The sequence below is a fragment of the Rhinolophus hipposideros genome, assembly GCF_964194185.1.
Source record: "Rhinolophus hipposideros genome assembly, chromosome: 5".
NCBI classification, from domain to species: Eukaryota; Metazoa; Chordata; class Mammalia; order Chiroptera; family Rhinolophidae; genus Rhinolophus; species Rhinolophus hipposideros.
Genome location: NC_138051.1, coordinates 32,522,892 through 32,550,493, shown reverse-complemented (window position 1 = coordinate 32,550,493; position 27,602 = coordinate 32,522,892). Strand labels below are relative to the sequence as shown.

Sequence of the window (27,602 nt, the reverse complement as noted above, 5' to 3'; positions counted from 1 at the left end):
TCCCTCTAACTTGACTCACTTGTTTGTCTGACAAAAAGAATCCATTTGTGAACTGTGAATCCTCCATAAGGTCTACGATACCCAATTTACTTGGGCAAGAAAATATTTTGATATTCACAAAACCACCCACAAATCTATTTCTGTGAAGAAAATGTTTTGACCTGACACAAATTTATAGTAACGTAGATTTGGTAATCAAAAGACCCAAGTTCTATGCCTGGCTGTGTGATCCCAGCCATTATGACTTCCCATCTTGAGACTTGTTTTCTCCACTGTAAAAGGTGAAGCTCTGTACACAAATAAGGTATCACCATTATAACCACATTAATACCTTTTTGTATTTTTGAGTGGGAAATGAAAAAGACACTTTTGCCAATGAACTTGCCAAATGAGTGCTGCTTTCCATTTCTCCTACCCAATTCCCACAGCATGCTGAAAGTTTGCAGCTGGAAGGAGACTCTCTGGTTTCCCTGAGCAATTCTTCCTACAGTTGAGTAGAATCCTTATCAAGAACCGTTGTGTGGTTTCCAAACCTGTTTATGCCAGTTGTTCTCTTTATTGAAATTTAATAATTTAATCACTCAATGGTAAACTGTAGCAATGTGACTATGAAAAAGTACTACATTTATAAATTTAAGTGGAAGAGACTAAAATACTGCTGTTAAATACAGATGTGAGAAACTATTGGAGACTGGGGAGACATGGCAACTCAGTGCAATGTGATTCTCAGGGTTGGGTCCTGGAACAAAAACAGGACATTAATGAAAACATTGGTGAAATCCAAATAAACACTAGTGAGTTTAGTTAATAGAAATGTATGCCAGTTCCTTAGTTTTGATGAATTTATCACAACAATGTAAGATGTTAACAATGGGGAAGCTGGATAAGGCTATATACAAACTTTCAATACTATCTTTGCACTTCTCTGTAAATCTAAAATTATTCCACGTGAAAAATAAAAAAAGTTCATTTTTAAAAAAAGGTGCGGGCAAGACAGATGTAAAAGATTGAGAATAATTATAAATATCTAGAAAGATTCTGTGGTGATATTTGCAAGAGCCGCGACTTCACTTTAAAAATACAAAAGGGAAACCATAGGTAATCTGTTATGGGAGTAGAATATGTAGGGAAGACTACAAAACTCCATTCAACACATCTGTAAATCAAGAAAAGGCCTCAGCCCTGCATCAAAAAACACACAAATGATATATTTAACTTGTTTTAAATTAAAGTTTAAGGGATGCAAGTATTATATTCTATGATTCCTGATTTGGGCCAACTTTTTTCCATTAACCAACCATATTGGGTAAGAATCCTACTCTATAAAGATTAGTTTTAGATGGTATCAACACTAGAATTGTTGAGGCATGAATTAATTCAAAAGCAGATCCTTGAGAACCATTTACAAAAAGGAAACCTGATATAATTTTACAGTTGACTTTTATATCCTGTAAATGGCCAGAATTCCATGGATTTTTTTGGCAGTTCTAATTACCTAAGTCTAGGGATGAACCTAATAATCCTTACTGAATAAGGAGAATTGTAGAATGCCGTGAAATAGCACATCTATAATCATCATCTTAGAAACTCAGAGTTGGAATGCACTTTCAAAATTATCTAGCACAACTACTCCTTCTGATGGTACCGTATATACCACCCATTGAACAGTCTTCCAAACAGAAGTGTTGAGGCACCTACTACCCCTCGAGGTCCTCAGTTTTCCGTTTGGACAGCTTTAAAATATGTCTTCCTAAAGCTTCTACCCATTTATGCTTGTTTTGCTCATAAGAAAATAAAAATTTCTCTCTAATAGCAAAGTCAGCAATTATTGAAGCTGAGTTTTCTACTATTTATTCATTTACTCATTCATTCTCCTACTCAACAAATATTGGTGGCAGGTACCGACCAACACAGTAGACATAAGCATTAGAAAGGTCATTAGAGCTCCACCTTCCTGGAGAAGGGAAGGGAAGGGAGCTCCACCTTCCTGGAGAAGGGAAGGGAGAAAATTTACAAATAAATCGACAGAAAATGATAACAATATCAAAATGTTTGATATTCAAAATGGCTGCTGTAGTTTGGGTGATCAGGGGAGGCCCAAGACATGGGGGTGTCTGGAAGGACACTCTAGGCAGAGGGAATAGCTGCTGCAAATGGCCTAAAGTAGAAACAATCTCATTGGGATACAACACAAAGACGGCCTGTGAGACTGCAGGGGGTGGGCTGCCATGAGATGAGACAGCAAATCGTGTAGAAACTTGTAAGTCATGGCTGCAAGTTTTGAAGTTGGATTTTTTTCCCCAAGGACAATGAATATGAAACAACGAAGTGGCCTGATCTATCTGATGTATGGAGATTGGATTAAAGGGAGGACTAGAGTGAAATCTGTTGCTATGGTCCAGGTAAAGGAAGGTGGTGGTTTGGCCTAGAAATGCAGTGTGGATACGGAGAGCAATAAACTGATTCAAGGCATGTTTTGAAGGAAGAGGCCACAGGGTTTGCTCAGGGACTGGATGTCGGCTATGAGGGCACAGAGGGAATCAGAGATGAGTGTTTTCCTCTTATACTCTGCAAAGGGAGTTGTTTCATGTGATCCCAGTTAATCCTCTCAAACGATCAGTGAAGTGGCAGGGACACCCTCCTTTTCACACAGGGATACTGAGATGGAGGGGATGAAACTTGGCCACGTGTTACACAGCTTGTGAAGTACAAATTCGAATTCAGGACTTGTGACTCAGATTTTTCCATGATCATAGCTTTTATTTCAATATTTTATGTCTCTTGTCAAAGGAAGAAAAACACAAAAAATAAATTCTATTTACTGTGTTGATCTACAAATAAAGGGTAGAAATAAAGTGAAAACTGAGAGGAGGAAACCGGGACAACATAACTCATCCTTCCCACCTAGCGATGTCACAATCATGGCTTCAAAGGAAAACACAAACTTCTTCCATTAATTAAACGGGTGAATCAGGTTTCAGTTTCCGTATCCTCTCTTCTTTCTGTACAGCTTGTCTTTGAAGGCATTCCATTTGGGAAATGTGTGACCTTTCCCCACCATGCTGCACTTAATTGAATGCTTTGCATCAGAAGTCACCATGCTAATCAACATTTTACACCCACTGCCTTTCTGAAATTCTTACCCCAGTTCCTTCTGTCTGTTTTGTTGAAATCGTTTTACAAAAATAAATCATATCAAAGTTTTTCTTTTATCATTTCTAAAACTTTGCTTGCAAAACTAAATATTTTTAACACCATGGCAACGCAGTCAGGACTCTGGCTAATGTATTCAGTCCGCACCAGAGTTCAGGCTTAGCACACTACTGCAGTGGACAAACGGGCTGCGAAGGAGGAAAGAGCTAATAAATTAGGCACGGTCAATAATCATTCAAGGCATGTCTTCTGGAGCTTCCTAAAAGGTGATAAATTAGCCAGGCTTGTCCTAACGGGTCAATTTCCCCTCGCCCTTCTAGGACACGACAATATGCAGGAGCAAACTGCATGGCTCTGAGTGAATTTAAATTAATCCCTCCCACACCTTCCCAAGTACTTCCTCATACACTGCTCCTCTGACTCTTCCAATATCCCTCTGAGCGAGGCAGGGGGTAGGATGATAGCTCCATTCTTTCAGCCGAGGCTCACAGAGGTAAAGTGATTTGTCAGAAGTTGCACGGCTTATCACGGGGTTAGTAAGAAGCAGAACTGAATTTTTAAACTGCATCTTCTAAGCCCCAGTACTGTCCACACACCCGCCTTCATTGCTAAAACGTAACTAAACTATCACTTACAAATGCTTTGGTTTGCCATTATTTTCTAATATTTATTAAAGTTATACATGCACATAGAAGAACAAATGAACTCTTTGCACTCTGCGAAGAGCAGTCCCCATCTCCCCCCACCACACACGAGCCCCCTCCCGGTAGAGCCCGCCCCTGACTTAGACAGAGTACTCAGTGTTGACATTTTTATGACTTTGCAAAAACAACTCCCAGTCCCAGCTGATATATGTAAATTCGGATTAATTCACCTTTCCCAAACATTTTCCCCCAAACTCCCTCACAGTCAGAACAAACGATTTTTTTCCTATTAATAATTTCTTCTGCTTTCTATGTACTTGTCACTAAATGAAATCCAAACTTGTTCCTAGTTGTTGAGATCTTGTCAAAACGTTCAGATACATCAGATTGCGTATTCCTCAAGAACCTTGTCCATGATTCTTTTGACCTCATCTAATCTGGAATGTTTGCTCTTCGTGCCTGGCTATCATCCCAGGCTCTCCGTCTACCCTGGAGCATCCCTTCACCTTCCCTTATTCACCAGATGTTTTTATTTCCTGTCACCTTTGTCTTCCTGTTTTGTGGCAAAGCACATTCTCCAGGGGCATCCTGAAAATGGGTACATGGGAGGTAAGTTTTGTGGGAACTTACGTGTCGGAAAACATTTTTATTCTGCCCTCATATTTGATCAATAATTTAGTGGATATAAATTCTGGAAGGGGAATAATTTTCTTTCAGAATTCTGATCCATTTCTAGCTTCTAACGCTACCATTGAAAAGTCTGAAGCCATGCTGCTTCCTGATTCTCTCTCTGTGTGTAATGTGTTTCTACATCTCACCCCCGCCCTCTCCCCTTTTAGAAGTATTTGAACTTTTCTTTTTGTGCTAAGTATTCTGAAATACTCTAATAATGGTATGGATCTGTTTTATTCTATTGTGCTAGAATCTCTCTGGGACTTTTAAAATTAGGAACTTGTATCCATCATTTTGGGAAATTTTCTTGATTTCATTGATTTATTTACATATGAATATACGCAAAAGTTTATGTATATATATGTGTGAATTTATGTGTGAATTTGTGGTGTGCATGAATCCTGTGGTAAAAATTGGATTGCGTCTCATTTCTCTCCACTTCTGGAGAAGAATTCAGCTTTCTTATTTGGCCAATTCATTTATCACTTGTCTATCTACCTTTTGAGCTTCAGAAATGTTGTGGTTATATGTTTCTCTCTCATTCTGTGTTCTTGAGTGTATGCTTCTGAAGAACTCTCTGTCGCTGTTTTAGTAATTTTCAAGAGGAACTGAAATCCCACACAAGCATTCAATCCAAATGAGTGTTCAATTTGCCATCTTTTCTCAGAAGTTCTCCCAAAGTTTTCCAAAGTCTTTTTTCCCCCTTACTAGAGCCACACTGCTTATGGACCATGCTCAAATGAGTAATTAAAGACAATAGTCACTCTCATGACAAGATCTAATTTTTCTCTTTCTCTCTTGAAGAATACATACTCTCATGGAGAGAAGCCTTCGGATAATGCTAGGTAGTAGAAGTCACTCATCCTGCAAGTCAGGGCTGGTCGCGAGCACAGAAGCAACAGTCTGCTCTGCTGTGTGACTTGACAAGTCCTGGAAGGTTCCCATAACTTCTCATCTATGTCAGAAACCCATTACATGTAACTTGTACAGATGGAAGAGACAACAAAGGAATCAAAACCATGCGTATTGCCTTGAAGTGGCCCAGTAGTGGTCTGCTGTTTCTCTGACTAACCATGTCAAACCAGTTTGCTTATGTTTTGGGTTATGAAGGGATATAACACAGGGTACGTACCTGTCGGAGAGAGAGGAAGAGAATGAGTGGATTGGAGAAACCAAAAGAGATTGACAGGCAGGTCACAGGTGGATAGAGATTACAACATGTAAATTAGTTGAGTGGTAATGGGTAGAGAGAAAAAAGGGCCTAAATTCCATCCAATTATCTGCAGCCCCTTTAGAAGATGAACTAGAGAATTAAGTGGGGCTTATTCTTCAAACTTTATCATTCTAGGTCATATAGTTAGTGCTTGAGGGGTGGGCCTACAAGCAGAAAAACAATAGTGCATGACACAGTGGAAAGAGTACAAGCTTTGTGATCAGGTAAATGTGCTTCAAAGCCACCTTTGTCATCAGTGTAAAGTTGCTTCAACTTCCTTACTACGAAAATGCAGGTGATACTTATTTTGAAGTAGTTCTAACAAATAGAAACGATGTAGGCAAATTTGCTGGTATTTAGTAAGTACTCATTAAATGGTAACTATTGTTATTAGTGATGGTGGAAATGGACATGCGCTGAGCCTTTGAGTATATTTACTGCACCCATGTCCACTGTCCACCCTTGCAGGGAGGAGGATTTTATCCCTGAGTTTGTTTAGAATTGCCAGTGCATAATGGTAATAAAAAGGGAAGCAACTTTTAGTAGATTTTATTAATGCTTTTAAATTCTCTACAGACATGCCAGATAAAAGACAGGACACCAAGTTCAATTTGAATTTGAGATAAACAAGGAATAACTTTTTTAGTGTAAGTTGTGTCCCGTGCAATATTTAAGACATAGTTACGGTCAAAAAGTCTTGTTTATCTGAAATTCAGATTTAACTGGGCCTCCTGTATTTTATGTGATAAATCTGGCCAACTCTAAGTGTATCCCCACGTTGCACATACTGGGGGCAGAATGAGCCACTGCAGCCCCGTACCCCTACCCCCACTGCTTGGTAGGCCCCTGACTGTCTATTACAAATTCAAAGGAACAGCCATTATGGACTTCCTTTAAATCATTTCCTTTGCTTCCTGAGATAGTATCAATCGGCAATCACGTTTCTTTTTGTAAGGTGGGCACAGCTCACAGTGGCCCATGCAGGGATTGAACTGGCAACCTTGGTGTTATTAGCACCGCGCTCTAACCAACTGAGCTAACCGGCCACCCCAGCAATCACTTTTCTTAAATTCTGTTTTGGGTTCAAGTACTGACTGACTTAGCCCACCAAAGGCCATACTTCCATCCAAGTGGTGGAAGATACATAGTTTATTGGCTGAGGGGGAGCCAACATGGCTGCAAGACAGAGTCAGGATGGTGGTGAGGTGAACTTGCACTAAAGATCTGGACAGTGGAGCTGGGACAAGGTCCTTCCCCCCTACCCTCGATGTCACAAACTTGAAAATCCATCAGCAGATCAGTTACACCAGTTATCAGCATTTCTCCTCCTTTCTTACAATCAAGTCTTAATGAGCTGCTATAATAGGATGAAGGCAGAACACCACACATAAACCCAAATCAAAATGAAAAAAAACCACAGAAGCGGCCAAGGGTAAGATGAAGTTCTGTTAACTAGTCTTCCTGCCCTTCCTCCACTCCTGGGGACACCAACTCTCCATCAGGCAGCATCCCTTTTGGATGCCATCAGTGCTCAGTCTCAAACCCCGCCCCACACAACTGCCCAGTCAGCACCTCCCTAATGTTATCTCAGCAATGTATTTGCCCAGACACTTTAGTGAGCTAAATGGCAAGGAGAGGACTGTTTCCACCTTTCAGGAGAAACAATAAGGTAGTCTATTGCTTACTATGTAGTTTCCAAAGGAAAGGTTTTCCACCCTGTACAAAGTATAGCTGACTCACAGTGATTAATATTAAAATAATGTTTTATTACCTTTTTAAAAACTATGGCTAATCCTTAACCTCACTAATCTACCTACCTATAATTGAGAGTTGACTATAACTAATGTTTTTAACCTAGTTTTAATTGTAAAAATTTCCTATGGAAATCCAAGTAGTCAAACTATTACCACTACACTAGTCTCTGTCAAGGGTCATGAGAAACTACCATGTAACCATGTTCTCATTTCCTGTTTTTACATGTGTAGGTGTGTGTCTGTTTCCCTCCCTAATTCCTTCTCTTTTAGCTGATTGTGTTGGTATTGATTGTATGCCTCTAAATAACGTGTTAATTTTTTTGGTGGGCCTTTAGAAGGGAGTGGAGACACATGGATTAAATCTGCCATCTTCTTTTGGAAGACAAGTTGACTACAGTTTAGAAAATCTACCAAAAAAACCCCCCAAAAAACCTACAACAAAAAACGCTCTTTCTTGAACTATTACTTTTCATGTATGTATGAATTTATATCCTCCTGTCATTTACATTTTGAACAGAATGTTCCAGTACGAGTAATGTACAAAACAGAGGTTCATCTGGATGGTTCTGGGCGACTGGTCACTCCATTACAATAAGGACATCAAGACTGAAAATATCTAAAGATGTAATGGATATACTTCAATGCAAAGTTAGTTTAGAAATATTATTACTATTCAAACTTCGAATGAAGATTTTAACATTTATTGAATGCCTGGACTATGGATTCCACACAACATCTCATTTAGAGAAGCCTTAAAGAGTTAACATTTTAGGATAAACATTTATTGGATAAATATTCCTAGGGTGGTAACAGATACCAAAAAAAAGTTAACAGAGACTCTTGTCTTTCCAAAACTGTATAAGTGTATATTCCCAAATATTTCTAAATGGTACATAAGAAAGGGCACGTTCAAATATATAGTCTTAAATATTTAGAGAAGAGGACATCATCAGAATTATCTTAAAACACACACAAACTTGCATCTTGGCCAACCTTCTCAAACAAGTTTGAATGTCTTATACCGAGGGTTAACTGCTAATTACATTTTCCCGATTTATATGTATAATAACAGAGCTAATAATGCATCATTTTCAAGGCAAGATTTAGTACATAACTAGTTGATTAAATAGCCCACCCTCAATGACAGGGGATACTAAGTAACTGTTGTTAGCTAATATGGGCAATTTATTTTTATTCTTAAACTTTTCAGAATAAGTTGACTTCTCAACACCTATTTGAAGAGTTCCTGTCTTATTTTTCACCAAAAAAATGAATTAACCTTCCTACTTTCATAGCCAGAATGAATTTTTCATAATAAAATACTATCACAGGATCATGTCAAACAAATGTGGATTTGTGGGTGGTGACATTAGAGTAATTTTGAATAATACTAATGTTATTTGTTTTGCCTTTCAGGCATCAATACATCAAGAGAGGATTTGACTCACTCTGTTTGCATGGATAACCAACCGTAAGGACAGTGTAGCCAGATGATATTAAGAGCGATATTAAAGGGCAAAGGCCATAATTATTCATCACAGCTCCTCTTGTTAAGGTCATCTAGTAATGATGACTTAACCAATTGTGGCTTTATATTAAAAAATTGATAGTAATATAAACATCACTTCTTAAACTACATTTCACAGAATGCATGTTCTGCAACATAATATTAAGTATTCAGTGAAAGAAAAAAATGATAATATTGTAAGTTTTAAGGTGAGAAATCCTGGTGAATACCTTGGAAAATCCTACATTTACGGCCTTAGCAATGGTGTGTGTGTGTGTCTGGTATGAACTGGCACAATCAGAGAGGATACATTGCATGGTGTGTTTGTTTCCTAGTCTTACATAACAAATTATCACAGACTTAAGTGGCTTTCAATAACACAAATATATTACCTATAGAAGTCTGACATGGATCTCACTGGGCTGAAATCAAAGTGGTGACAGGTCTGCCTTCCCTTCTGGAGGCTCTCGCATGAAGCTACTCCTTGTCTTTTCCAGTTTTTGAGGCTTCCCACATTCCTCGGTTCATTGCCCACTTCTTCCATTTCTAAAGCCAGCAACAATGCATCTCTCTGATCATTCTACTGCACTATCTCCCAGTGACCGTAGACAAGGAAAGTTCGCAGCTTTTAAAGATTTATTTTCAAAGATTCATGGAATTAGATTAGGACCACTTGGCTAGTCCAGGATAATCTCCCTGTCTCCATGTCAGCAAAGTCCCTTTTTGTCATGTAAGGTAAGGTATTCACTGATATCTTTGGGAGCCGTTTTTTCTGCTTGCCACGCGTGGGCTCGTAAGTATACCTTCGGAATTTTGGCCAGTAAACAAGGTTGAGGGATAATAAAGAGAGAAATTATTCCTACTGCTTGCTGGCTTTTCCCCCAACTATTACTGACAATATCACAGTATTAAGGAAATCAAAATTATAATCTCATTTAGGGATGTAAAACAGTAAAAATATGGAACACGTTCCCAAGCACCAAGAACTCGTTCTGTCTCCACAATGTACAGAAGACAGCATGAGTGCCCTGGGAATTAGATTCTCCACAAGCCCAGCCAGTTGGCCTCTTGACAATATGTGCCTGATTCTACTAAGTGTGCATTTTCCAGCAAAAGGTATATATTCCTAGTGAGTTTTATTAAAGCTTTCCTTATTAAGGGAACGTGCATTCATTATCTCCTATGACGTAGGTGCTATAATCATCTCATTTCACAGGTCAGAGGATGAATACCTTCTACGGTTACATCACTCAACAAGATCCTGCTTTTGCCAAAGCAGTAGAAAATACATGTCTGATTCCAAAGCCTGGGGTCTTATGTTTATGCAACACTATGTCTACTCACTTTTACAACACATCTCTCCTAATATCCTCCCCTTCCGTACCCCCAACCCAAAGTAAGTTCTCTCCTGTCTCTCTGATCTGAGGGTTTATATACGTGGTTCTAGGAGAGAGAGAGCGAGAGAGAGAGAGAGAGAGAGAGAGAGAGAGAGAGAGAGAATGTGTGTGTGTGTGTGTGTATACACTTGCACTCACGCACCCACATTCAGTGACTTTCTTTCTGTCACTTGTATCTCATGAGGCGTTATACCTTGACGACATATCTTTCTATTTTGATCTCTGACATGAGGACTTCTGGCTACAGGCAGGATATGTCATGAGCACATGGCTTAGAGTCATACCTAGTTTCAAAATGTGGCTAGGTCATCACCTGTGAAATAACTTGGCAAGGTACGTGAGTCCATAAAGATCAGTTTTCTCTTCTTGTGAAAGATCAGTAATGACATCTGCTTCATAGGGTCATTGTAAGGATGACAAGAAATGATACATGTCAAGCACCTCATAGACGATAATCACACAACACATTGTAATTGGTACTATTATCCTTGCTGCACGTTTTACCTACGTAAACGTGCTATTCAAAGTTCTTGTCCTTATGAAAGATGCTATTGACAACCTCTACTCGTATCAGTGACATTCATACAACCAACAACCACAGTTTAATGAACATTGTATTTTTTAAGGCGTGGTTCATGCTACTCAAAATAATTTTCTTCGAAAGGGCGTTGCTTGCTGGGAGAACTGGGGCCTGAGACTTCTTGAAATTTGCTAATCACATCTGGTTTAGCTTTAGACATTTTCTGGGGTTTTGCCAGCAGCCACGACATTTTAATGGCTACAATAAACCTCAAAGCCTCATCAAATCTTTGCTGTATGTGTGAAAATTATGTCCTCTTCAATTAAACATTCAATCTAGGCTCACACCAAGGCCTTATGGAAAAGGAGGTGAAACCTGAATGGGAATGTGAGATGAAACGGACCGCCACGACTCTGGCCATCTTGCCAGATGGTATTTAGAAGAAAAAGAAATTCATTAGAGAACCAATGGTCTGTATTTTCTTTAAATATTTACTAGGTACCTTTCATGTGTTAAAAACACTGGCATCCCTAAAGATTAGCAGTGCATTTTTGTTTAAATATTCAATGTGTGTGGGGGCGTTCCAGTCCCCTCATTTGCTTTTATGGTACTTCGTGTCTTTTGGTGAAGTCCAATACAAAGAAAAAAAATAATGGAGGGGAGATTCAGTTTTCCTTCAGAAGATCTGACATTTTCTTAAACTTGACAGAGGAAAGTGTTAGTTTAGTACTGAGAGGTCTGGAATGACTCCTAGGATCTCCTTAGAGAAAATAAGGTATATCACAGTGGGAAGCTCTAGGGGAACCCCCGGTTGTCCCCTGTCCTCCTATCAGTCTTCTCATCCCTTTCTCATTTATCATCAAACACAGGCACGCCAAAGGGAGGTGGCCGAGCCAGGATGCCTGAAAGAGGAAGCTCCTGGAAGGAAGGCAGGAGAAGAGGAAAGATCAAACATAGATCAGGTTTCTGCTCAAAAGGCTACAGGAGAGGGCAAGGCCAAGGGTTTACAAGGGCCAAGAGATGAGGAGATGGGAATTTAGGGATAACCACGGTGTGAACAAACATGGGTATTTGCTGCCACTGCTCATCTTGCAGCCATTGGGAGGACTGGTCTGGGCCCTAACTCTGCCACTGGAAAGGGACAGAAAAAACTGCTACATGATGGCTTACTCTGCTTTATTACAATAAGAATCAAGCTCCTGCTAGACAAGGATAAAACTGTCTTTTTTTTTTTTTTTTTTTTTAAGAAAGGGATAAGAATAACCGTAAGTTCACATATCACATTCCTGGACAAAGCATTCATTTGGTTGAATTCATGCTCTCTACCACATCAACAGGAGGGGAAAAAATCCACATGTTCCTTTAAAAATAATTTACAAGGTAAAAATATTCACTTGTAACCACTATCCTTATTTAAGCAAGTTTTATGCCCAAAGTAAAAATAAATGGCTTTTCCTGCCACTAGGAGCAGATCTTTCCCACTTTACTTCCATTTCCAAACTGTTCTCTGTCTAAGACTTAGGTTTCTGAGCACTCTTTCACAATAAACATTTTTAAAATGTTTATTTTATGTCTTAGTGTAAAAATATTCCTGGTTCAAGCTCTTCATTTCCTCAAGCTCTCCCTTTGGCACTCTGGGCCCCATTTCCACATTAACACGCTCCCTAAATCCTCCGTAGAGCTCTTCAATTGGAGTTATACAAGCTCCAACGCAAGTATTTATATTTTTGGACAAGGAGATGTCTCCACAGTGAAAACACAAGACTCTAGAAATGCCAAAGGAAAATTCCTGCCCAAGAGAGACATATTTTCACCTTCTGAAACAGCCAAAAAGGGCTTTCGGCATTTTGTTTTGTATAATTAGAAATGTAAATTAAACTGGAATAGAAGGTTTACTATAGGTCTTGCCATCATTGTTAGACTCAAAGATAAACCAAATATATAGGGATGCGAACATACACGTGTGTGTGTGTGTGTGTGTGTGTGTGTGAGAGAGAGAGAGAGAGAGAGAGAGAGAGAGAGAGAGAGAGAGAGAGAATAAAACTAGTTTAGAAAATACATGAGTCCTAATCAGATAGACCTGATTAGAGTTCAGTAAATCCACCTCTCACTGGCTGTGTGAATACAACCACTCTAAACCTCATTTTTTCTCATCTTTAAAGTGGAGTTAGTATAGGGTTGTTTTAAGAATCATGACACAACAGTAAGCATTCGATAAAAGGTTGCTGTTATTATTAAAATTATATCTATTATACGTTGGAAAATGTAAAATAAGACGTAGCTACAAGCACTAATTAAAGCTAGCGAAGGAGAGGGATATGTAAATACAGTGCCTCCAAAAAGTGCTCAGCCGTGGAAAGTTTCATGAGGGCTGCAGAGTACCATAACTGAACTCTGTACCAATTTCATCCCATGAGCCACACATAAATAATCCTCTTCAGTCATTAAAAAAGGTATTTTTTAGCTATGATCATCATAATAGAACAGTTCCTGTTACCTTCTAGTTGCCTCTTCAGTTTTCTCAAGTCTTTTACGAGGTCTTCAAACTTGACTTGGGAAGCCAGAAAGAAATCTTGTGGTTCAGGCAGGGGGAAAACGCTCTTTTCTGTTCCTGCTTCCTAAAAGATACGGTAAACAAAAGTACATTATACTTCTCAACTGTCCCTTCCAGGTGAAATTCCAAAGCATCTTGTGTTGGAGGTTTGACGAAGAGTCATAGCGATGCCCCTCTGCCATTCCTAAACTCGGACTGGTTACTTTGAAGTGCTTCCATGTCTTTCATAATGTCATTTTGGTCTTACTGGCATTTAGATTGGTGATGGCCTGGGCAAGGTTCTATTTTGCCTCATGAATCAAAGGGAAAATTGTCAGCTATGTCCTGATCTTGGACATTCTACTTCCATGGAAAAGGGCATAGGAGGAACACATGAAAGTACTTAAATTTAAAGTCCTTGTTTGAGTTTCACATGGTAGCAATTAGATTAGATAACTCATCGTCAATGGGTGTGAGATGGAAGGTGCTGGATAAGGCGGCACTGTAATGGAAGAAACAATTAATCTCCCTTATGCCTTTACCTACCTTCCCCTGAAGCTTAAAGCTTGTGTATGTGTATGTGTGTGCGTGCGTGTGCGTGCGCATGTGTGTACACGTGTGTGTGAGACTGAATTCTGCACACATATTTGTAAACATTTTCCAAATGTTGTTTGGCTAGCCTTAGCAGATATTTCCTGAGGCACGATTGGGTATAGTTTTTGACAAGCTCCAGAACTATACCTAATAGTGTATCTGAGCTGAGAAACACCTTGAGGGACAAAACCTTCAGGCACATTGAAAGATAAGATGAGCCTCAAATTTCTTTTCCATTCCAGCTTGCTTTCTCCCTGAGTTGTTTAATATAAGCTCTGTATCTTGCATATCTCAGACAGTCTTCAGGTCTCTCCACATAGCCTGCTCTGCCAGCTTTCCTTCACATTCCATCTTTCCTACTGCCATTAGGACTAGTTCCAAACTCTGAAACTGCTTTACAAGGCACTTTATGATCTGGCCTCTGTCTACATGTCCAGCCTTATTTCTCTCTTCCTCCTATCTCTAATTCCTTCCCCCAAACTTTCATAAAATAATAGAACGGGCTGCAGTGCAACTTTTATACAAAACTGTCCCTTTCCAACCTTTCCCCAGAATGTCCTCACACCTCCTTGTTCTTACTCATCCTTCAAGTCTCAGAATAGATATCACTTCCTCAAAGACTTCCCCTATGTCCCAGCAACCAACTCCTGGGTATTTCTAAGAGCCCCTTGTATTTACTATTATCACTGCACTTACTAACATTAAATTACAAATTGCCACGTTAGCTGTATGTCTTCCCCACTAGACTCTATAAACACTTTGAAGGCAGAAACTGCATCTTATTCTCAGTATAAAATATTCTCTCTGGCATATAAATAAACTTTGTCCAGCAGCATTACAGAGAGGTTTTAAAACACTGCTCTGGGAAGTCTGTACCTTTAGCAGGAGACCTGTAACCTGTCATCATATTTTCTTGTGGTTTCAGTGATTCCCTTCCTCTTCCTTTAAGACTTTAAACTTCACTTGGGATGCTAGGAGAAGGTAGTTTTCCTCATTAGATCACAACAACATTTTATGTAATCAAGGCACTTTTTTCATCTTTCTATACTTATTTCACCACTTTAAAAACAATGAAAGCAGTGCCCTGGTCTGAGGGCCAAGATGGAACAACATGTAACATGCTTGCCACAAAACTCCATGGTAATGTACTGGGAAAACTCATGAATAATATCTAATGTCCAAGACTTTTTATCAGACTCAGCACTGGCTTCATTTTTTTTTTTTCAATGTAGAAAAAGAGAAAATGCTGCTGAGCAAATCAGCCTGGTAGTAGCTCTTGTGCAAGTTGTATAATTCGAGTTCAAGAGACATGGCTCTAGATGAGTTTCTTTGAACTTCACAGACCTAGACTTGGACCCAAAACCTGGCATAAGTGGAAAGAAACTTGGAGCTGGAGTCACCTTTCTTCAGCTAATTGCTCATCACCACTAACCACAAAAATCATCACTTATGCTCTTAGAGGGAGGGGGTAGTTTAATAAATCACATAATTCTACACTCTTGTTGAGTGAAATGCATTTTGTACAGTGAAAACTGAGAGAGTACCACACAAATGTTGACTTCTTATTTTTCCTAAATGGGGCCATTTCCAAGTTTGAAACTATTCTAATGGTAACATTTTTCCTCTGCAAAGTTGATTCCACAGGGTGCAGTTCTTTTCAATGAGAGCCGTATATCATAGGCAAATCACAGGCTTCCTACACAATGCATCTGACTTGGTTAAGGCAGACACTCTGAGGTAAATCGTGGATTTACCATGGGTTTAGAACCTTGGATTGGAAATGTCACCTCTCAAGATTCTTCTGAGAGCAATTCTCAGAAGATTCTTCTGAGATAATTCTTCTGCCTCATCGGTACCTTCTGTCAGCACTTCAGGTACATACACACTGCCTGAACTGCAACATGCCTGCCCCACTCCACCAGAAAATAGCTTTCACCTCTTCACAACTACTTCTTTACAGATGCTACTTACTACATTCTTGTCGATATTTATAGTAGATGCCACTCAGCAAGGATTTATCAGGCACCTACATTATAGACACTAAAAAAGAGATAGCAGTGCATTCTGGACCTCAGGGAGCAATGCCAGGACGATAGGAAATTGCTCATTGATATCTATAGACAAGACAGAATAAAACCTACTATGAGAGAGTTGTTCAAACACAGTGTTCCAGCCTTCAAAGGAATAAAGCACGAGGAAGTGAGCAAAGCCTTCATGGAAGAAGGGCCATGAAAGATTACACTATTTTTTATTATATATCTTTTTTTCCCTTTTACCAAATTGATACATGTTCATTATGTTTAGTAATTGAAAAAATATCTTACAATCCTACCACCCAGACATAATCAAACATGTTAATATATATCCTTCCAGGTTTTTCTGTGCGTTTGTGTGCATTTATGTTTACACATTTGAGATTATACTATACATTATTTGAAACACGTTTGTAATTTAAAAGCAGATCAAAAGTATTTCCCAATGTCACTAAATGTCCTCTTATATACTTTCCATGGCAATGTATTATTCCATTTTATGACTCTATTGTGTTTCTCTGAAAATAAGACCCAACTGGAAAATAAGCCCTCACATGATTTTTCAGGATGACATCCCCTGAACATAAGCCCTAATGCATCTTTTGGAGCAAAAAATTAATGTAAGACCCGGTCTTATTTTCAGGGAAATAAAGTTTGACCTTAGTTTCTATCTTGGGGACATCTACCAAAATTTTTGCAATATTTTGCTATTATAAATTATTTTAAATAAAATAGTGATACATGTCCTAATTTTTTTCTCTTAGGATAAAAATCTCTAGAAAGATTATACATATTTCTAGGGCTTTTGATACAAAAAGGTCAAAGTCTTGCTAGCCCATATAGCACACATCTGCATGAATTAGAACAAGGTATCCCTGTAAGTAGGCACAGCTTGTGCAAACAGCTTGACAAACACATGACATCTTTACGTGAATTTCTTTCAAGGTGCTCTTTAGAGGACACATAGTTTGGTGACTCTGGGACAGACTAGATATAGGTCTCATCTGACCTAGAGATCTTAAATAGAGAATAACTCAGCCTACCATATGTGATAGGCCTGAGAAAGGTTTGATCAATTTACATTGCTAATTCTATATGTCTAGTTGGCAATTTATATCTTTGATTCATTTTGCCACTTTTTTTTTTTTTTTAATGAGAAGGGACAAGTTGAGCTTTTCTTGTTGATTCTGAAGAGCTCATTACGTACGTATTAGGTGGCATGCTTGTTTGCTCATTCATTCATTCATTCTTTTGGAGTTTTTTTTTTCCCCAAAAGGTCTTTTATTATTTTAAGAGAGTATTATAAAAAAAAAAAGAAATTTTAAAAAGGCTAAGGACAAGAATAGTTCCATTTAGGGAGAATGTCAGATGAGAAAAACACATCAGTAAGAAAGCACAGGGTGTTTGGAAAACATCAAGTCTTGAGTTGAATCATAGAGTGTGTGTAGAGGGAAAGTAATAAAAGTATGGCTGTAAAAGACTGGACTTAAATTGGATAGGGTATTAATTCACTTGAAAATGGGGAGCCATTTCATTTTTGAGTAAAGAAGTGATGTGAAATGAGCAGATCTATATAGAAAATGTAATCGGGCCACAGGGTGTGGGATGGACTAAAATGGGAGTGAGTAGAGGTGGGGAGGCCAGCTGGGGAGCAATTGAAATTCGCTATATGAGCAATCTTAAAGCCTGAATGAGCTGGGGTCAGTTGGGATGAAGAAACAGGGAAGAACATGAGAGACCATGTAGTTGAAGGACAGAGAGAAATCAGAGTAGCACGAGCTTCATGTCTAAATGACCAAACATTATAAAATACTTAACAGAAGAAAGAGAGAAGAAGTTTGTGTGTGTGGGGGGGGTGGGGGGGAGTTGGCGGGGGGATGGCATGAGAAGCCTGGTTATAGACATAATGAGAATAATTAGATAAACCCACCAAAAGGGCAGGAAGGATGACTATAGACATCATCAGTGTTTAGCTTTTCTTCTGGATAAAACTGTAAGACCTTTTAAAAATAAGGCCCTGGAGTCATTACTTTGCTTCCCTTGGTACCTAGGAAAACTAAGAAAAACTCTGCTTGCATGGATAGTTAAACAGGAGTCCTGACATTTTCCTGAGACTTTTTCCATTCATATTGATTGCTAGATTACTCAACAACTTACAACAGTACCTCTTTCTTCTCAAAGTTAGGACTCCTTGTTCTCAATTGAAGGAGAAGGAATAAAACACAGAGATCTGTGCTCAGGTAGCTTCTCAGAGACATTATTTCTAATTGCAAATGTCATTTAAGAAGAGGAGGGATTTCAAATTCTACATCTTCAACTTCTTTACAGATGAACACTACTGATAAAGTTTAGGCGTATTACTGAATATTAATTTCCTAAATTTTGGTCGGCATCCCAGAATCTAGTTTCAAATACAACCAATTACTGAATGATATAGAGTTCACAGAGCCCCTCACAACCTGGTCAGAAGGCACTGAGATAACTGCGGATCTCTCTGAAGCTGTGTTATATAGCGGATTGAAAGTTAGTAGATTTGTGCCACTGAATAATGCTTCTCTTTACAAAAGTCAACTAAACTCTCTTGGCTTCAGTGTTCCCATCTATAAACCAAGGAGGCTTGAATAGCTCTCAAATTCTATGTTGAACTTGAAAATCATCCATCCATCCATCATCCAATTTCTGAATGCCAACAATGTGTAAGAGTTGAAACCCCTTTTGTGTAGTTTTCCACATAATGCCATTTCTTACCTGATCATAGTAACGCAGGTAGTATTTCACGACATAGTCCACCAGATTAATTCCATTATCCTAGGTTTAAAAGAGAAGCTTAAATGAAAATCATTCACATGAGACTCTGCCGTATTATACAGATGAGAATTGAAATCTCAGTTTGTGACCCTGATATTTTTAATTTGTGATACCTGGTCCTAGTACTGTTTGAGACTGGCAAGACTTTTCCTCTCTCTTCTTTGTCCCATCCATTTTTAATGGCATCTATACAAAGAAATGACAATACGCTATTCTTTTTTAGAGGGGGGAAAACAACCCCAAACAGATAATCCATAAAACCTCTGAGCTAAAACAAACAAACAAAATATTGTCTCAACATTTTCTGGCATGTAGCCAAGACAGGAGGGGGCTGGAGAGTGCTAAAAGGAACCAGGGACTAGAACAGAAAACCATCCCTCCCTTCCCACCTTTCAAAAGATGTGTGTTCTTAAGGGCATGAAAAACAATCAGGACAGCTTAAAAGGAATGCCAGGCCGCTTTAGGACCCTGGGAGGCCAGGAGCAAGCAGGTCCTCCCACAAGGAAGCCTTTGAGTTCTGTTCACATGGGTCTAATTCTAATTTGCTTGTGTGTTTCCCCTCTCTCTACTCCCCTTGCCCCCCACGGGACGCCTAGGTATGGGCTGGTTGTTTCTAAAGAGGTAGCTCTGCAGGGGTGTGGAGCCAGATGATAATCAGGCTCGGGAGAGTGTGACAGCAGACGCCCAGCCCAATTGTTGTGGGCAAAAGAATCATTCCAATGCTCAGATCAATTGGTGATTCAGCATTGCTCTCTGCTCAGGAAACAGTACATTACAAATATCCAACACTGAATTCAAACACATTCTAGCCTTGTGCTACGGCTAATACTGTATACTGTTTTATTCCCTCAATGCAGTTCAACACCTAACTGTCTATTTTAGAGTGAACAAATATTGGGAATTTTGTCATCAACATAAGATCATAAGATCGAACATAAAAAAAAAAGTATCTATCTTAATCTAAAGTCAAAAGAGAGCAAAGGAAAAACATCTTGTTGGAGGGAGGATAGAGATGAATGGAACAATCCGAAATATTTTTCTTTTTTTAAATTAAAAGTATAGAAGGAAAACAATGGCAGATCATAGGCATTCATTATGAAAAATACGTAGTACCCGACTTTTGACGTCCTTGAGTTTGGGCAGAATTTCTAAGCTGTATCCATCTGCTTGTCCCCGAGTCCTATTTCCTCCATTCATATAATTTCCAAAAGCCAGAATGAGAGCTAAAATATCCTTCACACTCTTCATGTGCAGCAAGCCCTGTGATGGTAAACATCAATTATTAGGAAGTGGAATTCCAAATGTATCTATGTTTATCTAACAACGGATATTTATTGAGTACCCAACAGGCTGTTCTTTTACCAATCCAGTTAACAGTTGGTGAAATGGAAAGTATACTTTATAAGTCATGAGTGTCTTAAAATATATATATAAATATATAAATATAAATAAATAAATAAATATATATATATATATATATATATATATATATATATATATATTAAAAGCCATCATTTTCTATCCTTTCAGTGACTTACAAACTGTGCATGTTTTAATATTAAGTATTAAATATTGGTATCTATATTTCCAGTTGAGCCAGTTTTAATTTTTTTAACTACTTATTTTAGAGTATTTATAAATTGAAAAAAGAGAGTTGTAATAGTTAGGCTTCACATTTGATGACTTCTATGGAGAAAGGGGTTTAATATTATTTGACGATTTTTTATGCACAGTGCATTTATGTAAACAGTACAGGTAAGTGTAGGGTAGATATAATAGCAAGTCTATTCTTCCTTATTCCTGGGTACAATCCTCAGAGGTGAACTATAATGATGCATTTCAAGGCCAGAGACTATGTTTATTAAGTGTTTGTGGATATATCTATTAATTTTTACAATTTCGAGCTGTTTAGTGCTTTCTTCAGCTCTCTAACTCATTTGTTTTTCCTCTCTCTTTCTTTTTGCTCCAAGTACACATTTTCAAATTGATTCTTTTTTCCTCACGCTGTAGTCTTAGTTGACTTTACCTTCCTTTATTATAAGGAAAAGAAAGCCAAATGTGGCTCTAGGCCAATTTCTGCTCCTAACTTTTAGGGTGCTACTACAGGGTATATAGTATACTTCGGTAAAATTTATTGAAATCTTTTATATTTTAGAAAGAAAAAGAAAATCATGCCTTCAGATAAGCAACTAACTACTACAATATTCAAGAAGAGGATTATCATGTTCTTCAGGACATGGTCTTTGTGAGAAAAAGCCCAAGTGCTAGAATTTAATTTTATAATGGATACCAGTGTGGTAAAGCCAACAAAAAATTTATTTGCCCATCACTCATTATCATAATCATTTATTGCCTTCATCCAATCTCTAGAATCTTTTTATTTCACTATGTAGGCACATTTCAGATGATCAAATTCATGGGTCTAAGGCAAAAATCTCTTTTGCACTCCAGACAGTGAAGTGGAAAACTATACTATTTAGGTTGGTTTTCAGTGGCCCGTAAGTACGTTGGAAGGTATTTGGAACACTTGAGAAGAAATCTGTAAAAATGTCACTTTCTCCTTCCTTCTCTTCTTTTCTCTCTCCCTCCCCCACCCCCACCTCACCTGCTTACACACACATCCCCACACTGAGGCAGACTAATCCTCACAGCTAGACTTAGAAAAACTTATACCCTTAAGTCCAAAACGTTTTCACAAAGGAACTGTGGTTGATTTCCGTATAAGGACAAAGTTATCTTTTTAAATTAGTCAGCAACATACCTTAGAAGCTCGTGTGATGATCTCTACCTTTCGATGCAAGGAGGTGATACTCTCGGAAAAGACAGCTCTGAAGATGATGCACTGGGCACGCTCAGCAAAATTAGGGATCTGGGCTAACTCGTGTAAAAATCTGTAAAAATTAAAAAGGACTCATCTAGCTTCTCATACAATCAAGCACAAGGAAAATAAAAAAGCTGAAAAAGACCCACTTGAGAGCATTCCTTATTTGACAATGTCAATTTAAGAATTAATAAAAGGATATTAAAAAAAACAACTTGGAGAAACACACACACACACACACACAAAATAATTAATAAAAGGTATCAGATAAGCTGACTTAAGCAACTCCAAGGGAATATATTCTACTGTTGACAACAAAGCTACGTTTTAAGATGGTTTCTATGATGGTAAATACATGCACAGTGTATAAATTACTTTAGGAACAGAAAGTTAATGCAATTATATAGAACCACAACAAGTTATCTATCTCCTGCTACCCAGATAGGAGACTAAACCCAAATGAAAAGTGTTAACCTTTAGTGTACGAGAACAAATGCACAATAAACTCCCTTCATAATTCAGCATTCTCTATTGATGTATTTACACAGGCTGAGTAAAGGGAAGACTTGAGGCAAATGTCTGTAGACAAGTGATAAAACGTCTCTTATTGAAATGACATTACTTTTATTTTTTGCTCAGTGAATTAGGTAATAGTCGATAATGCCCCTATTCTACAGATATTTGTTTACTTTTCCACATCAACTTACCTATAAAGACAGAGCTCATAGCTCAATGCTTGGAACAAAGCAGGCACTCATTAAGTGGACAAGTCTAAAGCTTCTTAAAAACTATGGCAAGACAGATCTTAAAAGCTAAGGGAGAGTACTAACCTACACACAGAAGCTTACTGTCTGAGCAGTTGGGCACCAATGCCCTTTGCAAAATTAAGTTGGAAGAGCTACGTACTCTCCAGGCCAATCACCAGAGGAAGGGGTTTAAACTAAAACGGGTGGAAAGAGTTGGACATGAATTCAGAAAAGGAGAGAATCCACTAACAGCTATTAAATTTATTTTGGGGTTGAAATGATTATTACCTGATATTTCTGAAAATCTTGGTTAACTCATAACATCATTACTTTGACATGGCATATTGCAATCTCTCCCCAAGAATGCTTTTTCACAAAGGAGCAAAGCTGAAGCCTCCTTCTTTTCATACCCAAAGAAATTTCCTTAGCCTATATTCTGTGCTTCTTTGACTTTATTTCAGGGAGATTTGGGTTTCAATAAGATTCTAATTGTCAGCTGTTTTTCTTAGTTATCCTAAACCAGGTCATATCCTTTTTTATTTTTTTAATGACACTGAGATGAAGCAAAGAATGCCCATAAAGAAAACACACCTTTGTTTTAAAGTTCAAAAACAATGAACTTCGTTTTTAGCATGGTTATAACGAAAACCATGGATATAAAAGTGGAAACACGGGAATTCTGAATTAGGACAAGATGAAAAAAATTATACTTTTATGTAAATTGTTTCTTCATAAAATTATTATTAAACCATAGATTCGTTTACAATTGGAATCAAGAGTATCAACAGTTTTTACAAATATGATCAGTAAAACGCTTGTGGGACTGCGGGCATTTGGTCCTTGGGGAGTTTTATTTATTCAGATGCTGCTGAGAGATACCACGGGGGGTGGGGGTGGGGGGTGAGCACCGTGCATTTCTCCCCTTCCAAATGTGACCAGGAGACCCTATTCTATAGGTAGGACCCAGATCCCTAGAGCACTGCATGCTTCCAAGTTTCAATGAACACAGTGAGTGAAGCATATTCATGAAGACGGTGTGAGGATCAACACCTCAACTCACCAACAAAAACATAGATGGAAAAGAGGAAATGCTAGGTGAACAATTACTAGTTGTAACTAGTCTCAGAACAGGACGTTTAAGACCAATATGAGGAGACCAGCCCATAGGCTCACCAGCTTATGTTACCCTGGAGACAGGAAACTATAACTGCAAGGCTCTCTGGGATTGAAGCCTGTCTGGGATCAGGGTTTGCAGTGGGAAGGCTGACAGAGAATCTTAAAGATCCAGCATCCTGTGCATGGAGAGGGGTCTGATACACATATCCAGAGTTGGGTAGGGCAGGGGGAGGGAGTTGGGGGGCGGGGCAGGAAGTTCAGGAATTTTATACTACTTTGGATAAAACTGGGGGAAATGTGTCACGGAAAGTTAATATCGGAGCATCATTCACCAGGACTGATTTTAGTCAGTCCTTTACACATGTATGAAGCATTTACAGTGTCAGACACCATGCGAAGACCTAGAGCAGCATTTAAACTATATACACTTTCTACTTGATAACCTGAGAAATAAATCAACCATTACCGTGGAGTGTGATGTGTACTATCCGTGATGGAGCCTGTAGTAAGAGCTATGGAAGCCACCCACAGGGCATCGAAGCCAGAGCCTTGGAGGGACATGTCAGCCGAAGTTTCCCGGCGCTCTCTGGTGTCTTACAGGGCATGTGTGAGAAACTGCAGCACCTAGACAGGCTGAATGATACTTATAGGGCAAGTGGGTAGGAGTCAGATGCTAATATGGGACTTGGTCCTCCCAAACAGTTTAAACTTCTAAATGAATGAATGAAGGATTTTAAACAGAGAGGTGATCCTTTCAGCTTTTTGTTTTAGAAATCGCCATGGTCGTGGTTGGGCCGATGGATTGGGGGTGAGAGCAGATTGGAGCCTTAGAGACCAATAACATTGAAGCTACATGATTCTCCGAGGGAAGGTCAGAGGGCCTGCAGTGTGAATGCAGAGGGCAAACGGATGAGAAAACTAAGGTAGCAAGAGCCAGAATAACTGACCAATCCCAAAGGATTTTAAGTAGCATCCGGGATGACTTACAGGTTTTGGGCTTGGACACCAGATGAAATGTGAAGACACGACATAATGAAGAAGCAAATTTGCAAAACAAAAATACAATTTTATGTCACTTTCTGTCCAAAAATAACCAAGCAAAGCCTTCAGGAAGAGCACCACGGCTCCTTTCCCATCTATCTGGGAAAGTATCAGAAGTATAAGTAACCTCAAAGGTTGTGAGACAGTGTCTGATAAACATCTTATCTCCCAACTGTGTTTTAGTCGCTGCCCATAAGGGCAGAGAGATGAACTCTTGGTCTTGGACATTGGGCCTTGGGACTTAACAAATATTTATAGGCTGATTTCCTTTGAATTAGTCTAATTTTATACCCTAGGGCTAGAATTAAAGAGGAGTAAATGCCCACTAAAGAAGCCACATGCTAGGGACCTTTCCCCAGTGCAGGCTTATTTTCCCAGGAAAGGTTGCAACTTCAGCCTGTATATGGGAGAGAAGTTTTGTATCTCACATTGTGTAGGTTACCCATCTACAGCAGCAACTGAGCGGACAGGTGGAAAGATGTAATGTGGTCCCCTGCTTTTAAGGAACTAACATTTGGTGTATCAAACCCTAAACCCCCAAATGGTATTATTTCAGGTATGTGTGCACACAGAGGCTGTGTACATAGCATCATTTCCTGTTTAATCTGTGTTCTTCCACAGAGGAGTACACTCATAGAGCCTTATTTCAGAAATCAGTGTGTCTTCCTTGTGGGAATTCCAAGGCAGTGGGGACCCTAGTGGAGCATTCCACAATAGGCTGTATATGGTGTCCTCACTCTAGACCACAAAAAGCTTGCAGCAGGCCTAATCGAGCCCAATAGAGCCTCACCTCACGTCACCGCCACCCCAAGGCACAGTGTAAAGAGTGGACCGCCATCTCAGAAGGGAGTGGCTCTCAGACAGCCTGGTTCCAGGCAGATGACACCTTTATGGGAAATGGCTTTCTAAACCTGGCACTAGGGTGTAAGAAAGTTGATGAGGTGAGTGATGAGGCCGGCCTCTCCATGCTATGATTTATAGGGCTGGGCGCCATGGGGTTCTTAGGAAATTGTAATGCCGAAACTATAAATGATGCATATTTTCCAGTACGTAAAACATGCTTATAGTCAACTAACTTGGAGCTAATGGCAAATAAGTTGCCAAAAAATCAGGCTCTGGCGTAAATCAAACAAAAGCGGCACTGTGCAGGAGGTCAAAAGCAAAGGTGAAACTCACTTAGGCCTGAAGTCCCCACCTCTTTGCTCCTCACCCTCCAGCAACAGAGTCCAAGCACATCACCTCACCAGGACAACACCACAGGCCTCGTTGCTGTCAGAAGGTAACTTAGCATGCTCAGGAGGCCATCACAATGACTATTTACAAACTTTAAAAATGTTCTTCCACCCAGATCATCAATAGAGAAAACAGGAATAGTAAGTTATATGTCAATTACCTGCCACCATTATTCTGTGTCCTGGCCATTAATCTTGAAAAATAATGCTAGAAAGGCATTAACACAAAAGGAAAAGAAGAACACTTCAGTAGCAGGACTTCCTTTCACTGGGTTGGCCACTCCCATAGCTTAGAGCACAGGCTGCAAATTATAGCCCACAGGCCAAATTTGACCCACCACCTGTTTTTGTAGGGCCCATCAACTAAGAATGTTTTTTACATTTTTAAAAGATTGAAAACAGAATCAATAGAAGGATAACATTTCATGGCATGTAAAAATGATATAAAATTCAAATTTTGGTATCCATAAATAAAATTTTATTGGCGCACAGTCACTCCCATTTGCTTATGTATTGTCTATGGTTGCTTTTGCAAAACAGCATCAGGCTTGACTAGTTCCAACAGATTGTATGGCCCACAAAGCCTAAAATACTTACTATCTGGTCCTCTGCAGGAAAAGTTTGCCAACTCTAGGCTTAGAGTATCATTTCTCAATAAGGCACAGGTAGCATTACCCAAAGCTTGATGTGCCCTCTTGTCCCTGTTAAGGATGAAATGTTTGTGTCCCCTCAAAATCCTTAAATTGAAATCCTAATCCCCAGTGTGATGGTATTAGGAGGTAGGGTCTTTGAGAGGTAATTAGGTCACGAGGGTAAAGCCATCATGAGTGGGATTTGTGTTCTTAGAAGAGACACAGAGCTTGCTTCCTCTCTTTGCTTTCTGCCACGTGAGAATACAAAGAGAAGTGGGCAGTCTGGAACCTGGAAGAGCTCTCACCAGCATTTGTCCATCCTGGTACCCTGGTCTCAGACTTCCCGCCTCCATGACTGTGAGAAATAAATTTCTGTTGTTTATAAGTCACTCAGTTTATGGTACTTTGCTATAGCAGCCCAAGCTAAGACAAGTCTTCAAATATTCCCCATGGCCTTGTCAGTATCTAAATATTCCATCATTAGTCACTTAATTTTCAGTGATTAGCATATTAATGGGGATTCATTTATTATGTTAGAAAATCGGACGTATGATGGAGAGTTGCTAAGGAGGATAGCTCAAGCTGACACAACAAAAGGGCAATGGAACCCCATTTGCATTGATTCACAATATTCCTAGGCTTCATGAAATAACTTTGGGGTGGGGGTGGGGATTCCTGACCTATGCTCTGTGTGAGAACAATTCACCTAAGGACCTAAGTTTCCCAGAATTATTATTAAGGTTTGTCAATAACTGAGTAAACCTAGAAATCCCTTGTCCAGCCATTTGGGAATGTTTTTCTGGGCCTGAATGCCCAGGCATCCAAGGGGAGTGGGGCATTCTAGAATACCCAAAGGCAAGGCAAGTAGCTTTCAGTACAAGCTACAGCCCCTGAATAAGTCTAGGGCTCACTTATTACCTGAAGCTTCATCACTCTATTTTCTTTTTGTTTCCTCCCCTTGCCTCATCTCCAGGCTGAGAGGGGCGGCCTACATTGGACATGAAGCATCCAAGATAGCAACAGGCAAAGGAGTCCTCGGTCCCCTCTGGACCCATTTCACACTCTCACAAGAGTCTTGGGCCATGTGAAGCTGGATGGGGCTGAGGGTCTGCAGAGCCCCAGAAGCTTATCCGTGGTTTGCAGACCCCAGGAGCCCAGCCGAGGATGAGTCACTTAGTTGCACGTT

General features: G+C 39.3%; 1 protein-coding gene across 10 annotated transcripts in view; it reads right to left on the bottom strand.

Moving 5' to 3' along the window:
- FMN1 (formin 1) overlaps nucleotides 1-27,602 on the bottom strand; it is a 437,062-nt gene that overhangs the window by 151,969 nt on the left and 257,491 nt on the right. For 7 of the 10 annotated variants that reach the window (XM_081050121.1, XM_081050127.1, XM_081050126.1 and 4 more), the window contains 4 exons: nucleotides 21,590-21,719; nucleotides 19,942-20,088; nucleotides 18,769-18,828; nucleotides 13,358-13,478 (listed from right to left, as the gene is read on the bottom strand). The exons of 1 other annotated variant lie outside the window; for it this stretch is intronic. In XM_081050121.1, the coding sequence (XP_080906247.1) occupies nucleotides 13,358-13,478; nucleotides 18,769-18,828; nucleotides 19,942-20,088; nucleotides 21,590-21,719 (458 nt within the window). Of the gene's footprint in view, nucleotides 1-13,357; nucleotides 13,479-18,768; nucleotides 18,847-18,941; nucleotides 18,969-19,941; nucleotides 20,089-21,589; nucleotides 21,720-25,945; nucleotides 25,993-27,602 lie in introns of those variants that run through there. 2 more of the 10 variants (XM_081050123.1, XM_081050131.1) reach the window with 2 other exon arrangements.